This window comes from Strix aluco, chromosome Z, assembly GCF_031877795.1.
Source record: "Strix aluco isolate bStrAlu1 chromosome Z, bStrAlu1.hap1, whole genome shotgun sequence".
NCBI lineage: Eukaryota > Metazoa > Chordata > Aves > Strigiformes > Strigidae > Strix > Strix aluco.
This window is the reverse complement of record NC_133971.1, coordinates 76,399,689-76,419,413: the sequence shown is the minus strand read 5'-3', so window position 1 is coordinate 76,419,413 and position 19,725 is coordinate 76,399,689. Positions and strand designations below refer to the sequence as shown.

The 19,725-nt window shown below is 41.9% G+C and overlaps 1 protein-coding gene across 3 annotated transcripts; it reads left to right on the top strand.

Annotated features, from left to right (window-relative positions):
- The first annotated feature begins 3,675 nt into the window (after positions 1–3,675).
- On the top strand, positions 3,676–18,614 carry CAPSL (calcyphosine like). Of its 3 annotated transcripts, none has more exons than XM_074812287.1 (6): positions 3,676–3,812; positions 8,241–8,377; positions 9,222–9,399; positions 10,561–10,770; positions 17,625–17,771; positions 18,453–18,614. In XM_074812287.1, the coding sequence occupies exons 2-6, from the start codon at positions 8,241–8,243 to the stop codon at positions 18,552–18,554; spliced, it is 774 nt and encodes a 257-aa protein (XP_074668388.1). In that variant the 5' UTR covers positions 3,676–3,812; the 3' UTR covers positions 18,555–18,614. The 3 variants fall into 3 exon arrangements, with proteins under 3 accessions (XP_074668388.1, XP_074668389.1, XP_074668390.1); XM_074812288.1 differs by lacking the exon at positions 17,625–17,771 and adding an exon at positions 13,022–13,162; XM_074812289.1 differs by lacking the exons at positions 17,625–17,771; positions 18,453–18,614 and adding exons at positions 13,022–13,162; positions 15,129–15,393.
- The last annotated feature ends 1,111 nt before the right edge of the window (positions 18,615–19,725 follow it).

Here is a 19,725-nt window from a genome sequence, read left to right as displayed (position 1 = left end):
CAAGAGAGACTTACAACCATTCTTCTTTCCCCGGCATATTCCAGCACTTTATGATTGTCTTTAGGGAGGCCTCCTTGAGGAGCAGCTTACTGAAATCTTCTCCACTCTGGTTTTGGCTCCCTTCTCTTTGCCCTCTTCACTGAGGACAGATTGTTCTGGGTTTTGTTGCAGCAAGCTGCAGACTGCATTCCTGTTCTTCCTCACCTCCTCCCCTCTCCAATGATCAAGCACAGATTTTCAGCATCAAAAGGTATTTGTCCTTACTAAACACTGGTTCCATTTAACTGTTTTCTTCTCTGGAGGAAAGAGAGGGTATTGAGCACAGAAGTTTCCCATGCATGTCAGACCTCCATTGCATTGTTTGACTGTGGTTGACAGAAGCTTGTCAATATTTTTGAGAAATGTGAGAGAGTTAAAAAACCCCAAACCCCACAACATTAAGTTTTTTCCACTTTGCCTGAAATCTTTAAAAACTTAAAGTTTCATTATTTCAAGGCACAGGGTAAAAATAATTGGGTTTTGGTAAATATTAGTTGCTGGGCTTATTAAAAACCTGAAATATCTAGTGTTTTAATTTTCCATTCTCCAACTGAAAACAGATTTGTGGTAGGTTTGCAAGTAAAAAATATTTCAGAATGACTATCCCCTTTTCTGGAATGCTCTTGATCTCAAATCACCTTAAAAAACTTGTCAAGAAACACATGTCTTTAACAGCAGGCATAGTGTTAAAAAAATGTTTGTGCTTCTGCAAAGTGAGGGGAAAAGGTAAGGCAAGACAAGGTAAAGGGAATGCTGAAGATGCGCAGCCAGGCAGAGTGATCCATTGGGCAGGCGCTGCTGGCACCATGCACACTCCAGGCTGGAAAGGCTCCTCGGCCTGGAGGGATGAGTTGAGGGTCACTGCAGTGGGGTCAGACCCATGCGGAGAGACTGGGCTGCATGTCTGCTGTGAGCAGGGCAGGGGACCATCCCCAGCAGGCAGGTTGGATGTGGCTGCCCCCCTTGGAAGGAGTTCAGTAGCATGGGCATGGTCTGCATATGCCAGCTGGTCTCTGCTCTGGAGAACAATCATAAGTATAATTAATTTCAGCTGGGTAACTACAAACCACACAGGGAGACGGCATTTTTGAATATAAAAGCATTTTATTTGGATTGGGAGCTCAATTTAATTGGATTATAGCTTGGTTTATAATGGGAATACTTTTCCCTTGACAATGTTACTTACGATGAGGGTTTCTTTTTCAGTGTATGTGAAACTTTCTCAATTTTAATAGCAGGAAAAAGCCCCAAAGGTTTATCCTGTAAAATTAGTCTTCTTTGGTGTATAGTGTTCTGATACTTCATGCTTGCTTTCTTGTTTTTGTTTTGTTTTGGTTTGGTTTTTTAACCTGCTTATTTAGTTGTATTGAAAATTAAACACCATGCCAATTGCCCTACCAAGTACAAACAGATGTGTTCATACATGCACTTCTCACTGCTGAAGAACTTCTTGGCAATGATGATCACAGGTAGCATGTTAAGAAACAATGCTAGTGCATGTAAACTAACTATGGCAAAATACCCAGTGGCTTCTTTCTTTACTTTGAGACACTTTTTGTAATGCTTATAAGGCATGTCTTATACATTTCCTCCTGCCAAAATTCAGCAAGAAATCTGAATTTTTGAAAACTTAATTTGACAAGATCTTAATCTCTGTCATAAGTGATCATATTAGATGTCGTAAGAGATCATGTTAGATCTCACAGATTTTTTTTTGTAATAGATTCAGTCCAGTGCTGAACCACAAATGGAACAGACAGTTCAGGCTGTTCAGACTGAAAATGAAAAATTGAACAGGTATGTATTCAGAGCTAGAAAATGAGGAGGAAAAATTACAGAGTTCTGATGAAATCTCCATCTCCTTTATGATACATTCTGAATTCACTGAGCTCTGCTTATAAGTTTGTGCACAGTAACAGAGTACGTACAATCAAATAAACTTCAGCCCAATGCAATTTGAGACACTTGAAAGCACATTAATAATTTTTCAGATTCATGACTCATTAACCAGATCAGACATGACACAGTTCAATTTTCAGAAGAGTGTGTGAAATGTAAACTGAAAAACCATGTGTGTATGTGTATGCCTGGGCTCACTGTCAGAGGTCAGGAAAGGCAGCAGAAGGCACTGAAGTATCCAGATGTTAAATTAACATTATTTTGCTTTCAAGAGCCTGTCCTTGCTTTTCCAATCTACTGGCACCCCTCTGATAGTCAATGCAAATTCTGCATTTGAAGAATTTCTTTACTCAGGTGGGATGCTGAATTTCAAGGACCACGTTGTTGTTCATTAAGAATTATTTCTTCAGTTTTCACTCACCGTTTTGCCTTTGCAGTGTGTGCTGGCAGACGGCAGGGGCTGCTCCTCCATCACCGGCAGCCCAGGTCACATTAGAAGTCCCTTATCTCTTCTGTATTCCCAGGAGGCCTCTGAAGATCAATTCACAAAACACGATAGCAGATGGGGGGATGTTACATTGTCACTAAGTCAATATTTTTGAATCACAGAATGATTAAATAAGCATTGTTTCCTGCTTGTGCATTAATGTACAATCAGTTGCCAGATGCGAGATATAAAGCATATACAAAGTCTTGCACAAGCTATGGTTTAGTACCAGGAAGTACCTGTCGATGAAAGATAAGCAGCCAGCCAGGATGCAAATGTTATTACTCTCGTAATTGCCTAAAATAATTTTCTGCTCTTGTCAGGAAACAATGCACTTATTCATTCTTGCTCAGTGTTTTATCCATGGGCAGAAGTGGGCTCTCTCACCATTTCCCATGTGTTCTCGCACTGACTTGTATGAGCTGCCATTGCCATTAGTCCTGAGCCTGTGTACTCAGCTTGCTGCTGCTGCAGAGGGCCAGGGAGTGTAACACAGGGGTTTTTTTTTTGACCCCTAAGGAGTATATCAATACACTAATTCTTTCCCCAAGTGTTACACTATGTCACTGATAAAGTTTGTGACCTTCTGCAGACAGAGTTGTTGATAGCTGTGTCTAGGCAAAGGGCAATTTTTCCTCATCATATGGGTGTTTAACCTTTTCAGGTCTCTTCTTGCTGCAAATGAACACAATCTCAGCATCTCCCTGGAGGTTCTCATGACCATTGGGTCTTCAAATTGGCAATTAAGCAGCAGGACAAAAAACACACCAGCAACTTGTTTTTTGTGAAACACAATTGACAGGCTTTTACTTATTTTCTCCTATTGCGTTTTGAGTAAAGGACTGAAGCAGCAAGTTTTTTCAACCCTATGAACTACAGAGCAGAGGAACATATTATCAAAACATAGCCATGCCCAATGCTGGCATGGTGATACTGCACCCTCCTGCCAGCACCTCTGTGAGGGACAGTGTGAGGTGTCTCCCACTCTCCCTCCCCCAGCCCATGTGGGCAGAGAAGAGAAGGAAGGCATTGATTTAAAAATAAGTTAAATAAAAAAAACTCTTGCAACCCTGTGGCAATTGCCCGGGGAAGCGGCGTAATTGCAGGTTGGGCCAGCCGCAGCCACCAGTGTCACCTTGGAGACCAGCTGGTAAACTCCAGGCCTCCCAAAAAAGGGGGGGGCCAAGGCAGCTGGGTGTGCAAACAAGTAAAACGAGATGGACAAGGAAGCTCTATAGTGAGTCTGCGGCCCTGCATCCTCTCCACTTGCCACCTGAGCCTGGCGAGAGCCTGGGAGCACGGAGGCAGGTGGGGCACGACATTGCTCCAGCCCCCCGACACCTCCCAAGTCCGGGGTGGAAACCCCAGGTGCAGGATAGCATTGCAGGTAAAGGATTTTCTCTCTTGTTTGCTAGCTTGCAGTGAGCTTCTCTGATCAGTTGAGCTTGCGGTTCAACCAAGAGTGGTGTTTTTTATACACATATATAATATATATATATATTTTGGAAATACATGTTGCATGTATAAAATATGCAAATTATGTATATGCAAAATAGCAAGAGTGGTACTGCCCCACCTGCCAGAAGATAGGAGCTGGATGATGCTGGAGGTGGTGGAGAGGCAGAGGGGAGGCTGCTACAGAGGGGTGAGTGGGACTGGGAACCCAGATTTTTAAGGATGTGTTCAGATGATTGCCAAACATTCATGCAGTTTTCATGCTTTTAATAATTTAATGAAATTATTAGGAACAAACCAAATGTGTGCAATTAGTTTAGGCCAGTTAATCTAGTCTCAGACTCTCAGATCTTCTGCTCAGGGATGGTGTGCAACTCATGCATTTGGCCAGGACAGGGACTTTCAGGAGCCTGCAATAATGGGGAGGCTAGTATGGGTTTCTGCCTGCCACACTGGGGTGTTTTTCAGGACTTTCGCAAGAGTCTCTTGGACTCAGCTGAAGGATAACATATAAATGAATGGTGCTGAGCTTAGATTAAATCTTTTTCTTCACAGATTTAAGCCTCAGGCTTAGAGGGATGTAAAGAGATCTGGTTGCTGAACAGCCTAAGATTATTCTGAAAAAAAAACCCCAAAACAACCGAGAATTTCAGGTTTTGTATTTGTTAAGAAGAAATGCGATTGTTTCTGTTCAACCTTCACAACACAACATTGCCCATAGAAACAAAGAATGCTGAGAACGTGGGGTATTGTAATTGTCCAGGCTGTTACACAAAACAAAACTTTCTAGCATTCAGAATTAAATTAACCAGCCTCTTTTTCATTTCACCGTGGGAGACATCTGATGATCTTGGAAGAGATATAAGAATTAAAAACATGCAAAGTTATGGTTATGACCTTTTCATGTTTTATTAATGGTTATTAATGCATAACATGTTTGTAAGGTATACAGAGACCTGTTGTAGTCAGCAAATCCTGACTGTATCTTTACCTACTTCACATTATCCAAAAGGGGGAAAAGCAAAATGGAAGGAGAGGAGAGACCATGTGAATCACTGTGAGTCCTCTATCCTTGCTCTGATTCAGAATCTGTTGTCTTACAATGCAGTATAGACTTTTAACAGCCTAGGAAGGGTTTATCTCTAGCTTAAACCAGAAATAGGGAAGTGGTAGATGTGTTACTGCTGACCAGGCTTGCATGTAGTAGGGTTTATATTTAACTGGTTTTCTGTATTTATTGAATGTATAGAAAGGATTCTTAAATGCATTCTGCTGTGTGATAAAGGAAGCCAGATCATGTTTAAGAAGCTTTAGTGTGATGTGTGAGTTTTATATAGCAATGTGGTGTTGATGACTTTGTTATTGAACATTACAGAGAATGGAAATTTGGAAAGAGTTAGCAGAAATATTTATTATTAGTGTTTTTAACCATGATACATGGGGAAAAAAAAGTTAATATCTCAGCCTATGGCATTAGTGACATTACTAGACTGCTCTCTCCCACTTCAAGAAGAACACTGGAAAAAACTGGAAAAGTTCAGGAACAACAGCAGAATTATCTAACACCTAGAAACTCATTTTGTAACAAGAATCCTAAGCTCTGTCTAATTGCTTAACCAAAGAGGGTTTAAAAGAGTCCTTCAAGTGCTTGCATGTGGACAAATTTTTAACAGGTAGCTCTTTAATCTAGTAAAAGAAAGTAAAACAACGTCTAATGATGGGGGAAATTCAGACTAGAAACAAAGAACATATTTTAAAAAGAAAATGATTCAATACTGGCACAACTTAGCCTGGAGATGGTGACTTCTCAGCTAGAAATGCTTGTGGGTGTAGAAGCAAACTTTGTACTTATTGCAGACATAACTGAGGACTGGCCAGTTTCAGTGGCCTTTTATTGAGGTACAGGAGATCATAGTAGATACCACAGAATCACAGAATCATCAAGGTTGGAAAAGACCTTGAAGATCATCTAGTCCAACCATTAACCTAACAATGACCATTTTCAACTACACCATATCCCTCAGCGCTATGTCAACCCGACTCTTAAACACCTCCAGGGATGGGGACTCCACCACCTCCCTGGGCAGCCCATTCCAATGCCTAACAACCCGTTCTGTAAAGAAATGCTTCCTAATACCCAGTCTAAACCTTCCCTGGTGCAACTTGAGGCCATTACCTCTTGTCCTATCACTTATTACTTGGTTAAAGAGACTCATCCCCAGATCTCTGCAACCTCCTTTCAGGTAGTTGTAGAGGGCGATGAGGTCTCCCCTCAGCCTCCTCTTCTCCAGACTAAACAACCCCAGTTCCCTCAGCTGCTGCTCCCAGTACGACCTGTGCTCCAGACCCTTCACCAGCTTCGTTGTCCTTCTCTGGACACGCTTGAGTAATTCAATGTCCTTTTTGTAGTGAGGGGTCCATCTGATACCATATCAGATGATCCTTCCCTAGCCTCAATTCATGAATCTCGCTTGCAATGATTATTTGATGTGTATTGCAATATGCTGGAAATGCCTCTACAGAACCCAAGGCAAAGAGCTACTACACTCTTTGCACCATGTGTGTTTGTGTAGATTTTTGCAGTGTGCAGTGGAGACAAATTATGTCATCACTGCTCTCATTATTTATAGATCTGTATAAATACATAACATAGTATAGAGGCATACTGCACAGTGCTATGCATGGGTTATGCACTCTGTATACAGATGTATAGACATTATATATATGTAAGCTATAGTACATAATTATGTAATGTAAATATAGTTTGCACTGTGTTCATGTAACCTCACTGTATTTTATATTCTTGCCAGCTAAACATCATTTAAATACAGGTCATTGTTTGCAGAAAACATTTGTGACTGCTGATCTCACATAGCTGTAAGGTCTTTCTGGTCATTCATTAATGAATTCCCAGAAGAACTTTGCTCATTCTGGCTGAAACAAAAGCTGAAATGGTCTCTTTTCTACCATGCTAGATTTCTACAATAAGCTAGTACTGAAACCATTTGAGGGGGAACAAAACCATTTTACTTTTCTGTTTTTCTAAGCCCAACTGGTGTTGTCTGAAGGGGTTGCAAAAGTCAGCACATGTGACATAGCCATAGCCAATGCTCTGTAGACAGGAGCAGAGTAGTTAAGATGAAACAGTTTAATTCTATGTTTCTCAGAAGATTTCTCTGACCATTTCAATTCACACTTCTGCATGTGCAGTAACAATGAGATTGGAAGTGCAATGTGCATGGATGATGTCTCACAGGGCCATCTATCTTTTTCATCTCCCCACCCTCAGCATCCTCAGCAGAACATCAAGTGGCCCCTGAGTCAGGAGCTCTGCTGTAACTCAACCCAGTCCTTCTGTAACTCTTTTTGTGCCCTGGTCCTGTGATGCATTAAAGGCTGGAAAATATTTTGGGGGCCTTTGTGATCTGTAGACCCAGCAGCCAGGCTAGGGAATGGCAGTCCTGGTCCTGAGCATTGCTCAGGGGTGAGGATTCAATGTACCCCTAAAATGTCAGTATGGCCATGAGCAGCCCTGATACTCTTAGCATTAGGCACAAATAATCCCTGCGGGAGAAGGAGCAACCCTCTGCCAGCCCAGACGTGCTGCTCTTGGTGGTGCTGTTGCAGTGCTGCAAGTCCATGGTCTGGTTTTCCCACTTTTTGTTTCACTGTCTTCCTCTGAGGGAAGCTGGAAGACTTATGTGATTGTTGGCAGACTCCTGAAATCTTGGAGTGCTAAATGCTGTGCAAGTTTAAGGTATTAATTTTTTCTGCAGTTGTGTTGAAGTAGCACAAGGTGTCATCTGTATAGGTGAGGTCAGGTCTCGGGGTGATAGCTGTTGCTCAGACATGCAACGGGAGAAAGCCCTGCTCTGGAGAATTACGACTACAGTGGAACAAAAGCAAACATAAGGAAAAGGTCCCCAGCCAGGATATCTTTTGCTGTCACAGCTCTACCTGTGAGCAAATGCTAACTGCACACGTGGCAGGCTGAGAAGGCTTGGCAGGACTGCTGGGGGTGCAGAAGCAGCACTGCTCTCCTGGCTGCATTCACTGGTTTTCACTGTTTTCCTACACTGTAGGCAGCAAATTCTTACTCACACTTTCATATTTGCATCTGGGTTAATCCCAGGGTGGTTGTCTGAGCTTTTCTTTCAGGGTTGATGGCCTATATTGGCAATTTCCCCTTCTGATAAAAGGATATAAGGAAAAGGAAAGAGAGGGTCAAAATGAGTGCTCATGAGAGAGTTGCCAGCACCTTTCAAGTGAGGGATTTGGGATGCTCTATGTACTAAGGCAGGTTTCAGCACTCTGCCTTGTGCATGTGAATCCATACTGTATGAGCACTTTGGTCTTCCAGATGCCAGGCACAGCAAGGCATGACCGAGAGATGGCAATCCAGGCCAAAAGAAACCTGTCCAAAACGACCGACCCTGTAGAAAGACTTCGCCTGCAGTGTTTAGCAAGGGGATCTGCAGGCATCAAAGGACTTGGCAGGTGAGTCTAAGAAGTCAAATCGATTATTCAGCTTAATAGTTTTAGCTGCAAGAGGTTCATAGGCTAAGCAGGGACCAAAACTTGAGTTTCCTTGTTCCGATGCAAATGCCACAACCCCCAGAGCCTGGGCTTGGGTTTCCTGTGTTTTGGGAGACAGGACTGACCTGCTCGTTTGTTGAAGGATGAGGACCGTGAATCCCTCAGAGGAAGGTGTGTCCTTGAGACACAGAACAACTCCGGCCAAGGAGGGGGAACACAAAATATTTTCTCTCTCTTTGGTATGTTCTATAAGTATCTCAATACAGGGGCTTTGTGCTTCCTTTCCCTTGGGGTGTGATTCCCCTGTGTGTAATAATCTATTAGCTGTATAGTTTATGGGAGGCATCTAGACTTCTTCTGCAGTCACTCTGAGAATGTGGGTCACCCCATCCTTAGGAGAGGGTGCATCACACCCTGAAACCACTCCTGGGCCTCATAAACCACAGAGGGATACAAGGTCACCAGCTGGAACTTCATCTACAAGCCCAACTTTTAGATGACTCAATGTATAATGAATAGGAAGACGCCTTCAGTTAAGGCAGCCGTCACCCCATTTAAGTTCAGCAGTGTAATATTCAGGCACCCATTCTAAGCAAGTCACTGCTGCTGCCAATAAGTGTGGTGGGTTTTTGTTACTGGGTTCCTTCCCCACCCCCCTATTTTTTTTAGTTTTTCCCTCAGAAGACTGTACAAGGGGGAAATGTTATCTCAGAAAGGTGTCCCTGTGCTCTGTCACTGTGCTAAAACGCTGCAGCATTGTCCAGGTTGTCCTATGTATTCTCCTTAAATTGCACATTTTCCACAGAGTATTTCGGATTATGGATGATGACAACAGCAGGACCCTTGATTTCAAAGAATTTGTGAAAGGATTAAATGATTATGCTATGATGATAGACAAGGAAGAAGCACAAGAGATTTTCCGGGTATTTGATAAAGATGGCAATGGAACAATTGATTTTGATGAATTTCTTGTTACACTGAGAGTAAGTCTGGGAATTTATGTTATTACTGCAAAAATGGAGAAAAATCCTTGATTTGTCATTAGCTGAACATGAAACACAGCACTTTTTTTCAATTTAGTAATTAGGAAAGTCTACAACTCTAAAAAATCAGTAACTCTTGAAAAGTTAAAATGTTCTATGTCCATCTAAATATGCTAAAGGAGGAAAATCATCCTAAACAACACCTCTGTGGATGAGAGAGCTCAGAAGTGAATAGAATAGAATAGAATAGAATAGAATAGAATAGAATAGAATAGAATAGAATAGAATAGAATAGAATAGAATAGAACAGAGTAGAATAGAATAGAATAGAATAGAATAGAATAGAATAGAATAGAATAGAATAGAATAGAATAGAATAGAATAGAACAGAATAGAGTAGAATAGAATAGAATAGAATAGAATAGAATAGAATAGAATAGAATAGAATAGAATAGAATAGAATAGAATAGAATAGAATAGAACAGAATAGAGTAGAATAGAATAGAATAGAACAGAGTAGAATAGAATAGAATAGAATAGAATAGAATAGAATAGAATAGAATAGAATAGAATAGAATAGAATAGAATAGAATAGTTAAAAATAAATGGTTGTGATTTTTTTTTTTATGATTTGCTGCCTTGATTTAGGTACCTAAATTCCTATATTGCAGTCCAGGTACTTATGTGGTTCAGACTATTAATCTCACTTCTTTTTCTGTCATTTTCTCATGCATCTCCTTATAATATGAACTAATTCAGTGGTGGCTTTCTCTAATCAGCCACAGTGTGACTGATTTTAGTGGGAGCCTTTTTGCTCTGCTGATGTCTAAGCAATTAAGAAAGGAAATAATTAATGCCTAGAGTAATTAGTAATTTCTTGTTAGAAATATTTAAAATAAGTAGAATAGAAAAGTGCTCTAGGTAGCATTTTCTCTCTTATTGTCCATTTGCTATCATATTGATAGACACTGAATAGTCTTGATCATGCTGCTTTTTTGGTGATATATTGCCCTTCCTAGCTCATGGACAGTGTAGCTGTCAGCAGTTTGTTGTCCCAAGTGCCTTGAAATAGGATTATTATTAACAGCAGCAGTTACTTGAATTTGGAACTAGGCAAGTAGTTGGCAGAAATAAAATGATTCTGTTAATATTTCTTTACAGCCCCCAATGTCAAATGCAAGAAAAGAGATCATCATGCAGGCGTTTAGGAAGTTAGATAAAACTGGAGATGGTGTCATAACAATTGAAGACTTACAGGGGGTGTATAATGCAAAGCATCATCCCAAATACCAAAATGGAGACTGGACAGAAGATCAAGTTTTTAGGGCCTTTTTGGATAATTTTGATTCACCCTATGACAAAGATGGGAAGGTAAGTAAAGCAGACACCTAATGTCAAACCATGAAATCACCATCTGACTCAGTATTTGACTTAAATTATTAAATGTGAGAGTGATTGCAGTGCCATACACACATTTGTGTTACATATATGGGGGGGCAGTAAAATGGATGCATAACCTCTGCATAGGACTGTTGTTAGAACTTGCTTACACATTCAGAGGCAAAGGGGCTCTGAAGGAAGTGCAAGGGTAGACATGAGATTGCATTTACAGGTTTGTAGCCTTAATGCTCTACTTTCATAGATTACTCTAAGTATATCTTCAGAGTAACCCACATGATTGCTGATTTTCAAGATCCACGTAAATTGGAGGATTTTTTACTTCTTAGGACAATAAATACCAGGATTCAATTAAAAAGCAGGTTCCCTAATATGTGAAATACTTTACAGTTACCAGTTCTCCAGTGTATGTAATTACTGAAAGACTTGGAAATCAGTCCATAATAGAGATAGATTTATCAACAGAGAGTTGGAGGGAGGGTGGGATTGGGGGGCTGCCACCAGCCGTGTGCCCTGAGGAACCACTGACTGGGCCAGGGCTGGAAGCCCTTCCTACCCTCCGCTTTGACTCTCCAGTGCAGGTACAAAGCCTGGGCACCTTCTGTGACGCACTTCTTATGCATCCACTTTGTAACTGTCTCCAAGTCAAGCATGATTTTTTTCCCTTTGCTATGTGTCTTCAAAATTCTTTGGTCTGAACTTACAAGCGTCTGACGAACTCAGAGCAATCGTGGATCTCCTCTGTTCACACGGTGGTATTCTCAGTCTGAGTTGTTCATAATAACAAACTAGATAAGGTTTCATCAGCACTTTGTGGAATGTCTTTAACACTTCACACTTCTGAGGTGTCACTTGGGCTCCACTACACTGGTGACTTTTACCTGTCTAATGGCTGGCTACTACATCCAAATTCTCCACTTGCTTTGCTTCCAACAGGAAGGCTCTCAGTCTGTAGGGAGGCAATGCTTTTTATTTCCCTCAGGCATCACTTCTCACTTGGTGGAGCTGAATTTCATTCCTTTTTCTGTTCTGCCATCCTCAGAGGTACCAGTTGCATGAGTTGTCCCCTTCCTTCTCTGCAGCAGTGGTGACATCTAGCAAACCTCAGGCAAAATGTTCCTGCTTTTTGTGCTGAGGTCATATATTAACACGTTAAACGAGTCTCCAAAATGATCCTTGACAAGTTCAGTGCCTTGTACCTCATAAATGCTGCAGTGTTTGTGCTTATGAAAAAGTTACTCTGAGCACCCACGTCTTTTTCAGCAATTCTGACATTAGTTCACCTAATTGCAGTTTCTTCCAAGAATTGTGACAATCCTGTACCTGATTCAGAGGTCACTAATGACACTGGTATGAGCTGAACAGCTAAAATGTTTTTAGCAGAAATGCCTAAAGGCATCTGCTAGAAAGGTCCTCTTCACCATGATCTTGCTGGATGCCTCTGAAATCAGCAGGGTCAGTGAAGCTTGTAATTGTTTCCTGATGGTAAGACAGTCTACAGTGTTCACTTCTCCCCATTGTGACTTGTTACTTAACTTTCAAACCGTATAGGTCATTCCTTGAATAAACATCACATAGAAAAATATTTGCTTCTACTGTGTTGTGCATTTGAGAGCTAAGGCATCACAAGAGACATGCACTTTCGTATCTGCTAATCTGTTTGTTTGTTTGTTTGTTTGTTTTTTTAATGGTAATTTTAAAAGCAATTCAACCTCAAAATATCCATGAAAGATTTTCAAAACTCAGTTATTTGAAAGAATGTTTGCTTTTTTAAGTGAGACCTATTTAAAGCAATGATATTTTCTCTTTAGTGAATGGATATAAAAATCCTAGCTGTCCCTGGGTTGCACCAGAAAACCCATCCACTTTCACTAAAAATAACACAAAAAAACAGATTATAGCATCCCTGGAAAAAAATGCATTAAAACATTTGTCTTCTTGGGCAGCACTGATTTTAACTTCAGTTCCTGGTAAGGTTAGTTTAACTCTGCATGTTTCATTTCCATCCAAGTGTTCCTGGAGGACAAGAGCTCTTATTTCTAACAAAGAAGTGAACTGACGCAAATTTGCAGTGTCTTCATTCTTCCTGTTGGATTCCTTTTCACCAGCAACAACATGAAATAGCGGATGTTAAATTCCATTTAGAGTTCTTCTTAATGTGTGGGTTTGACTTATATTAAAAACATAAAGGTTCAATTTCATATTTTAAATCCTTCTGTCTCAGGTCACAATGGAAGAATTCATGAACTACTATGCAGGAGTCAGCGCTTCAATAGACACAGATGTCTATTTTATCATCATGATGAAGAATGCTTGGAAACTCTGATCATATGATTAAAGGAGCAAGACTTTACTTCCACCTTTTGTAGGTTCCCATGATTAAGTGTATGCACAACAATATGCTCATTTTCCGTAATAACAGCTTCCAGTAACTGTGCCAATTACAGTCAATCTGCAGAAATAATTCCCAGATGCTTCTGTAGGCTCAGCCTCGGGGGATTGGAGCATAATCAGAGCAGATCTGGCATCCAACCACTCTGCCTATCTGTCCCTTTTCTCCCTGCATCCCTGACATGTCTTTTCTGAGATGAGATGGTCCTTTCTTCTCAGACATACACATTAGGTCCCTGTGGCTCCTGACTGTATCCCCTCCTCCAGTGTTAGCTCTGCTTGACAGAGGATGCAAGAGGAAGAGACTGAAATAATCTGGAAGAATGGTGGTCTGGGGAAGACTGTTATAAATGTGAGGAAGTCTGTCCCAGGAGTGTCACCTAACCCTCTTGCCTGTAGCACTGCAACATCTCTTGACTTCTTGGGACTCACTTGCGGGATGGATCAACTCCGCAGCTCACTGCTGGGAACATGTGAGTTCCCAGTGCCGAGAGGCTGGATGGAGAAACAAATCAAGAAGGGGAGACACGGACCAGAATAAATGCAAAATACTCTTTAAAGCCCTGTTTTCTACCTGGCTTACAACTCAGCATACAGGCATCTTTCCTGTGCATGCCTTGTTTCAAACCTCTGTAAGCCTGCTTATAGCTTTTTCCCCCTCTTTGGTTTCTTTCTTTTTGTACTGTGAGATCATCTCACTAATATTTTTCTTTAAAGGACATACGTATGTTACAGTAGTTTCTTCTCACTGTTCCTGGAAAATTTACTGGTCCAGTAGCTGTTGTCTGTGCACACCTACACCAAAAGTCGCTTACTACTTTTTGTATTTATACTGGTTTATGACCAAGCTATGACTTCAGGGTACTTTCTGGGAACTCAAGAACTTGTAACTTTCTTGTCTTGTCATCTTCCATTTATGTTGCTGAAAAAAGGATGGGAACCCACCCTCCTGTTCACATCAACGAGGCTATCTCAGTTCTGATATGTTCTGTCCTTTCCCCACACAGAGAGTGGGGAAATGGTGCACAAAGGAAACTGTAAAAGAAAAAAAAAAAAAAAAAGAAAAAAATGTCTAATTATTCCTGCCTTGGTTCCTTTTCTGTTTGTCATCTTCTTTCTGCTTCTCTTGCATTGTTGTGCTGCTCTCCCATACTGAGATGCTGCTGCTGTAGCAAAGGGTAAATGGCTTGTGTATGACAACATTTGCTCCATTTCAGGCTGGCAGCCAGCTAAAAACAGTATAGGCTTACAGACTGGACTTTCAAAAGAGCTTGACTGATGAAGTCTCAGCTTTTACTTAGCCTGGGCTGCTAACAGTTCAAATACTGAAGTCCTGAGTGCTTGCTGCTCTGGTCTTGTTCAAAGTCTGCTTTTGTTTTGTCCAGCCATGATCTCAGTACGAGCAATAGCTGCTTGCAATTCCTTAGTAAAGGCTGTGCAAACTCAAATATTTTCTTTGATCTGTAAGCCTCCAGAAATTTACATACTGGGCTGACACTGGAAACTGTTGGAAAGGGTCTCTTTATGACTGACATCCATAGGAGGAACCTTTACTTACTGTGATGCTACTGAAGTGCCAACATACCTTACATGAATAACAAATTTATTATCAAAGAGAGGCTGTACATGTCCTGGCAGCTTGAGTAGAATCCATTTCTTTCTCATTTATTAATTGGCTTCACACAGAGTGTCATGTTATCTGTATTCTATATTTCAAAAAAAAGAGAAAGTAATGTGGATGGTCTGTGGGAATCACAAAATGAAAAAACTATTTCCTTCTGACACACTATCTCATGTCTTCAGACCCCACAGTGATCTGTTGTGTTGACATTTAATCAAGTGCAGTGGAAGTTTTAATCTCAATAACTGCAACCAGTTTGTCTTCTCAGTGCTAATATTTTCCAATTTTACTTAATCCCAAATGCAATATATCTTTTCAGAAGGGAGAAGTGGTACTGGAAGCAAATATGTTTTTTAAAAAACAGCAGAAGCTTTGTCACCAGCTGCTGGATTCCTTAGCAGGAGCCTGTGACGGCTGGGGAAAGCTCAGTGCTCCAGGGTGAGATTTCTGCACTGAGCTTGACTAAAGGGGTTTTGTGTGGGGATCTGGGGGACACGAGCCAGGAGACCTCAAACCCTCTGGTCCTGGTGGGAGGGCTCAGCACCCACCCTGCGGGTGAGAGCTGCAGCCGGTGCAGCCCTGGTGCCCTCAAAGCGGCTCCCAGCTCCTTGGGTCTGCCTGCATGTGAGCCTTATTGCTCACTGGATGTGTTTTTCAGCATCAGGAGGACATTTTTCACAATATACTCATTTTGAAATTTGTATGGAGCACGATTCCAAAGGCTGGTTTTAGATTCCTTTGAAATGGGTTACAAAGTTTCTTTTCTCTTCTGTGGGAACAGAGTGGCTCCTGGAGCAATCTGAGTAAAAACTAGAAACTGCGGAAAAGGTATAGTGCTTTCAGGAGAAAGAAATAATCTGAGAAAGAATAACATGATTTTTCTCTTGTAATCAGATGCCATAGAACACAAATTGGAATCTGTGATGTAAGAAATGTCATTTGATTAATATGTGTGCAAATTCATGGTACGAACACAGGCATTACATTGGCTGCTAAGATAGGAAAATCTCTACTGGGAGATGTGCAGCCATAATGACACACTGGGCACACACACCTGAGATTCAGTGGAAGCAGTCTGCAGAGGTTAAAGGGATTTGAACCAGACATGAAGGGATATCAGCGCTAACAGTGGGTGACCAGAGCCACCCTTTAACACTTCTGTCCCTGTCTGCTGGGGCTGCTGCACTGTGATCTGGGAGAGACAAAAGTGAAGCTCAGGCGCTTGTGTTCAGCTGCAAGCTGCTGTGTGCTGGTTACAGACCCAGCAGATGCTGGAGATAGATGGTGATGCAGGCTGTCCTGCCAGTCTGTGGTTGCACAGCGCACACAGCAGATACTGGGAGATAGGTGGCAATGCACATGATCGTATCTGGTGCTAGCATCAAGATTGTCAGATCTTGGTTGATGCTTCATGTTCAAAGCACTATTTCTTCTTTCTGATTGTGCAACAGATGCCAAACAGGATAGCACAAACCATAAGAACATTTGAGTCTGCAGTGCTGTGGGCCAATACCAGAGGTAAAGGTTTCCCTTGCACCTTGGGCTCCAGCTTGTCCCATGGCACAGCACCTTGTCAGGGATGAACTCTGCCCTCCCCACCAGGCCACACCAGGAGTGTACTCCAAAAATGCTGGCTGAACCCTCTGGTCCCTCATAGAGGGAAAAGCTTCCATTTTCCTCCCCTCCCCACGCCTGCCCCCCCCGCCCCCCCCCCCAGTCTGCTCCAAGCTCTACCTGAGCCATCAGAGCATCTCTGTGATCCCCCACCACCCCAAAAGAGCACAAGGCATGGGAATGGAGAAGCAGGGGACAGCCTCTCCCTCTGACATGTTCCCTGGGGAAAGGCAGCACTCCAGAAGAATTCTTTACTGCATTTTGGTTTTACCCCTTGTGTGCTTTTGTGGCTTCATGTTTTTGTCCTGGATGGGAAATTTTTGGCTTGATATGGCCCACAGCTGTTGTTTGGCTCATGTTCTCTCCCACAGCATAAATTTCTGGTTCAAGAAACTGAGTTTTAATGCAAGTCCAACTAACTGGCAAGGTATATTCACTGATCTGATTCATTATGTTGGTCTCCTGGCACAAAGCTGTCTTGGCAGAGGCAGGTGGAAGCAGCTGGGGTTTTTGCAGATGAAACCACCTGCGCACATTGCTGGATGAAAGCCAATTTGTCTTTATGTAACAGCTTTTACATGGTATTGCCTCAAACCTCTGTAGCTGCGTGAGCAGAGCAGAGCTTTGCCACCCCAGAGCAGGCCTCCCAGCCTCTGCTGTCACCAGCTGGCAGAAGGAGTGAGCCTGGGGATTTTGGCTATTTTTGCCTTCCAGATCCTGTCCTCCACACAAGAAGCAGCAGCAGCATGTTCAGCTTTCCCTGGTAAAACAGATAACGCTGAGAGCAATCTGCCACCGTTGGCGACTGCCCACTTTCTATGACTTTCGCTATGATTATAGCCCATCCTGTTTCTCTAGAAATGCTTTCTCATAGACAGCTCAGAAGGAAGGGGTGAGCAGAAAGCAGGTTTTCTAGTGGTCTGTACTCAATGCCAAGTTTTCAGGGGGCTGAGAGCAGCCTTGGTATTTGACACAGCCCCCCAGCCGTACTGGTTTACCCCAGATGAGCGAGCATTGGTTTCAGCTCTAGCACCTCTTCAGCTCTCACACCAACAGAGGCTGCAGGAGGCATGAGCACGGTAGGATGCAAAAGCTTCAGCTCGCTGATTTGCAGCCAACCCCAGGTATGGCAGCCCCACCTCTGACAAAACCTGGACCTAGGCTTCATTCCAGCTTACAATGTTGCTGTTGATCCCAACAGGACCTGCAGCTGAAGAATGGGGATGGGATCCAGACTCTGTTGAATGTCTTGGCAAGTAGGAAAGATGAGAAGGAAAGGAAGTGCAATGTTTCATGGAATTTAACTCAAGTCTGGTTTTCTGTGGAAGAGCAGAGATTGTGGCAAAATGTGAGCAGTGTTTATTTTCCAGAGATAGATCTGTTATTTCTGCATTGAAAACATGATATTTTTACCAAAAGCTGCAATTTATTTTTTTTTAAGTTTCAGTTGATAATTTAGCATTCAAAATTTACTGGGTTTTGTGTGTATACGTTTGTTTTAGTTTATGTACATTTTCTGGGGAAAAAAAAAAAAAGCAGATTGCTTTTGAGGAGCTCTGACTTTGTGGCATGGATTTATTCCTTTAGATATTTCCACCAATACATTTCTGCTTTGTTTTTCATTTTTTATTTCTTGACTAACCTTTGGAGATTTTTACATTCATTTGTTGATGCTGCTAATGTTGAACTAATCTAATTTTGTTGTGACATCTAAGTTATGCAGTCAATATACCGATAACCAGAATAACTTTTCCTGACATTTGTTTTTCAAGGACATAGCAACAGCTCTGTCTCCCAAAGCAAGAAGCTCAATCCATTGACCTCAGTGTCACTGGACCAAATGCTGTGTGAGATCTTGCTGCAACAACACATCCTAATGTCAGATTAGGACAGTTTGACCTAAAAAACAGACTTCTGTGGAAAATGCAAAAGAATTACTTGCAAAATATAGGGATGTGTTACATAAACATCTTGATTTGGGCCACAGTATATAGCCATCACATGTAAACACTGTTTTTTTCATTCTTAGGTTACAAAAGATGAGTTTTTGAACTACTACTCAGGAGTTAGTGCTTCTGTGGACAGTGATGCCTACTTCATTTTAATGATGAAGAAATCCTGGAAACTCTGACTTTTGCTTTCATTTCCCCCAACTCCTTTGTGATCAGAGACTATAAAGAAGTGAAACGTTTGTTGTGGGTTTGATTTTTTCTCCCAATTCCCATCTAAACACCTTTTTCAGAACTTCATGATTTGATGACACTAGCAAGTGTCCCAGTTCTGGACTCTGACATGTGGTTTCATGTTTCAACAGGTGGCGCTTAAAAGCCAAGGGATAGCCAGCCTGGCTGAATCCTAGAGCTGCCAGTGAGCAAATGGATGGGATAGTCAGTAGAAATTAGCAATTGCATTTCCTGGCATCATCAGTTGTTTTCTTGTGTGTCTGTATGTTAGATTTGTTTTGCCAATGTCCTGTTACACAGAGGAGTGCTAATTTGGGAGGCTTCATAATCACAGTAATAAGGAACTGTTTGACCCTAAAATAATTCTTCACAGAGATGGTTACATTTTATGTTCCATTGTAGCTGGTTTTAAAGGATAGCTTCAGAAACCCACAACCAAAGAGATAACTAGCTTGAGCCAAAAGCATGACTAAAAACCTGCTGCTGTTCCTCCCAGGGATGCAGCACTTCAGTATTGCTGTATAAATACAGGCCTTCAAGTCAATAAACACTTTTGTTAAGAAGCCTAGAAGGAGCTGAACTCCTGCCCTGCAGAAGTACCCGGCCAGAACCACCAGGTCCCTTGCTGCCAGAAGGCATGGCTTCATACTCAGCTTGTGCCTGCCTAGAACTGCCCCAAATTCAGCCACCTTGTTCCTGCAGCAGCGGTGGCCAGGCCATCCCTTCACCATTTATTTCATGGCCCAGACTTCACTGCACATCACATGCATTTAACCATCCCTTCACCCTGACAGAAACAGTTCCCCTGTCTCTTCATGCTTAGCTGGTCGTCTACCACCCCACTGACACACACAGCATTTTTGTGTGCTTTATCACCCTGTCTAATGAACAATACACAAGAGGAGGAGATTTGGTAAACAAACAAATTCAGCAGGGGACAAGTATTGCCTTGGGAGGTAATTATCGTTTTTCAGCATCATTAAAATTAGGCTGTGAGTCAGTGTTATAACTGACAAAAGACTTATTTTATTTCACGGATTAGAGTTTGTGTGCCGCTAGGAGATGTTTGCATAGTGCAAATGAGCTGTGCATAGATGAGGGGAGAAATGACAATGGGAG

Excerpts from the sequence above, each read along its gene's own strand:
- CAPSL (XM_074812287.1), top strand. The coding sequence starts at position 8,241 with ATGCCAGGCACAGCAAGGCATGACCGAGAGATGGCAATCCAGGCCAAA. Across the intron at positions 10,771-17,624 it reads CCTATGACAAAGATGGGAAG|GACCTGCAGCTGAAGAATGG; the intron begins GTAAGTAAAGCA and ends TGATCCCAACAG. Across the intron at positions 17,772-18,452 it reads AGCAGAGATTGTGGCAAAAT|GTTACAAAAGATGAGTTTTT; the intron begins GTGAGCAGTGTT and ends TTTCATTCTTAG.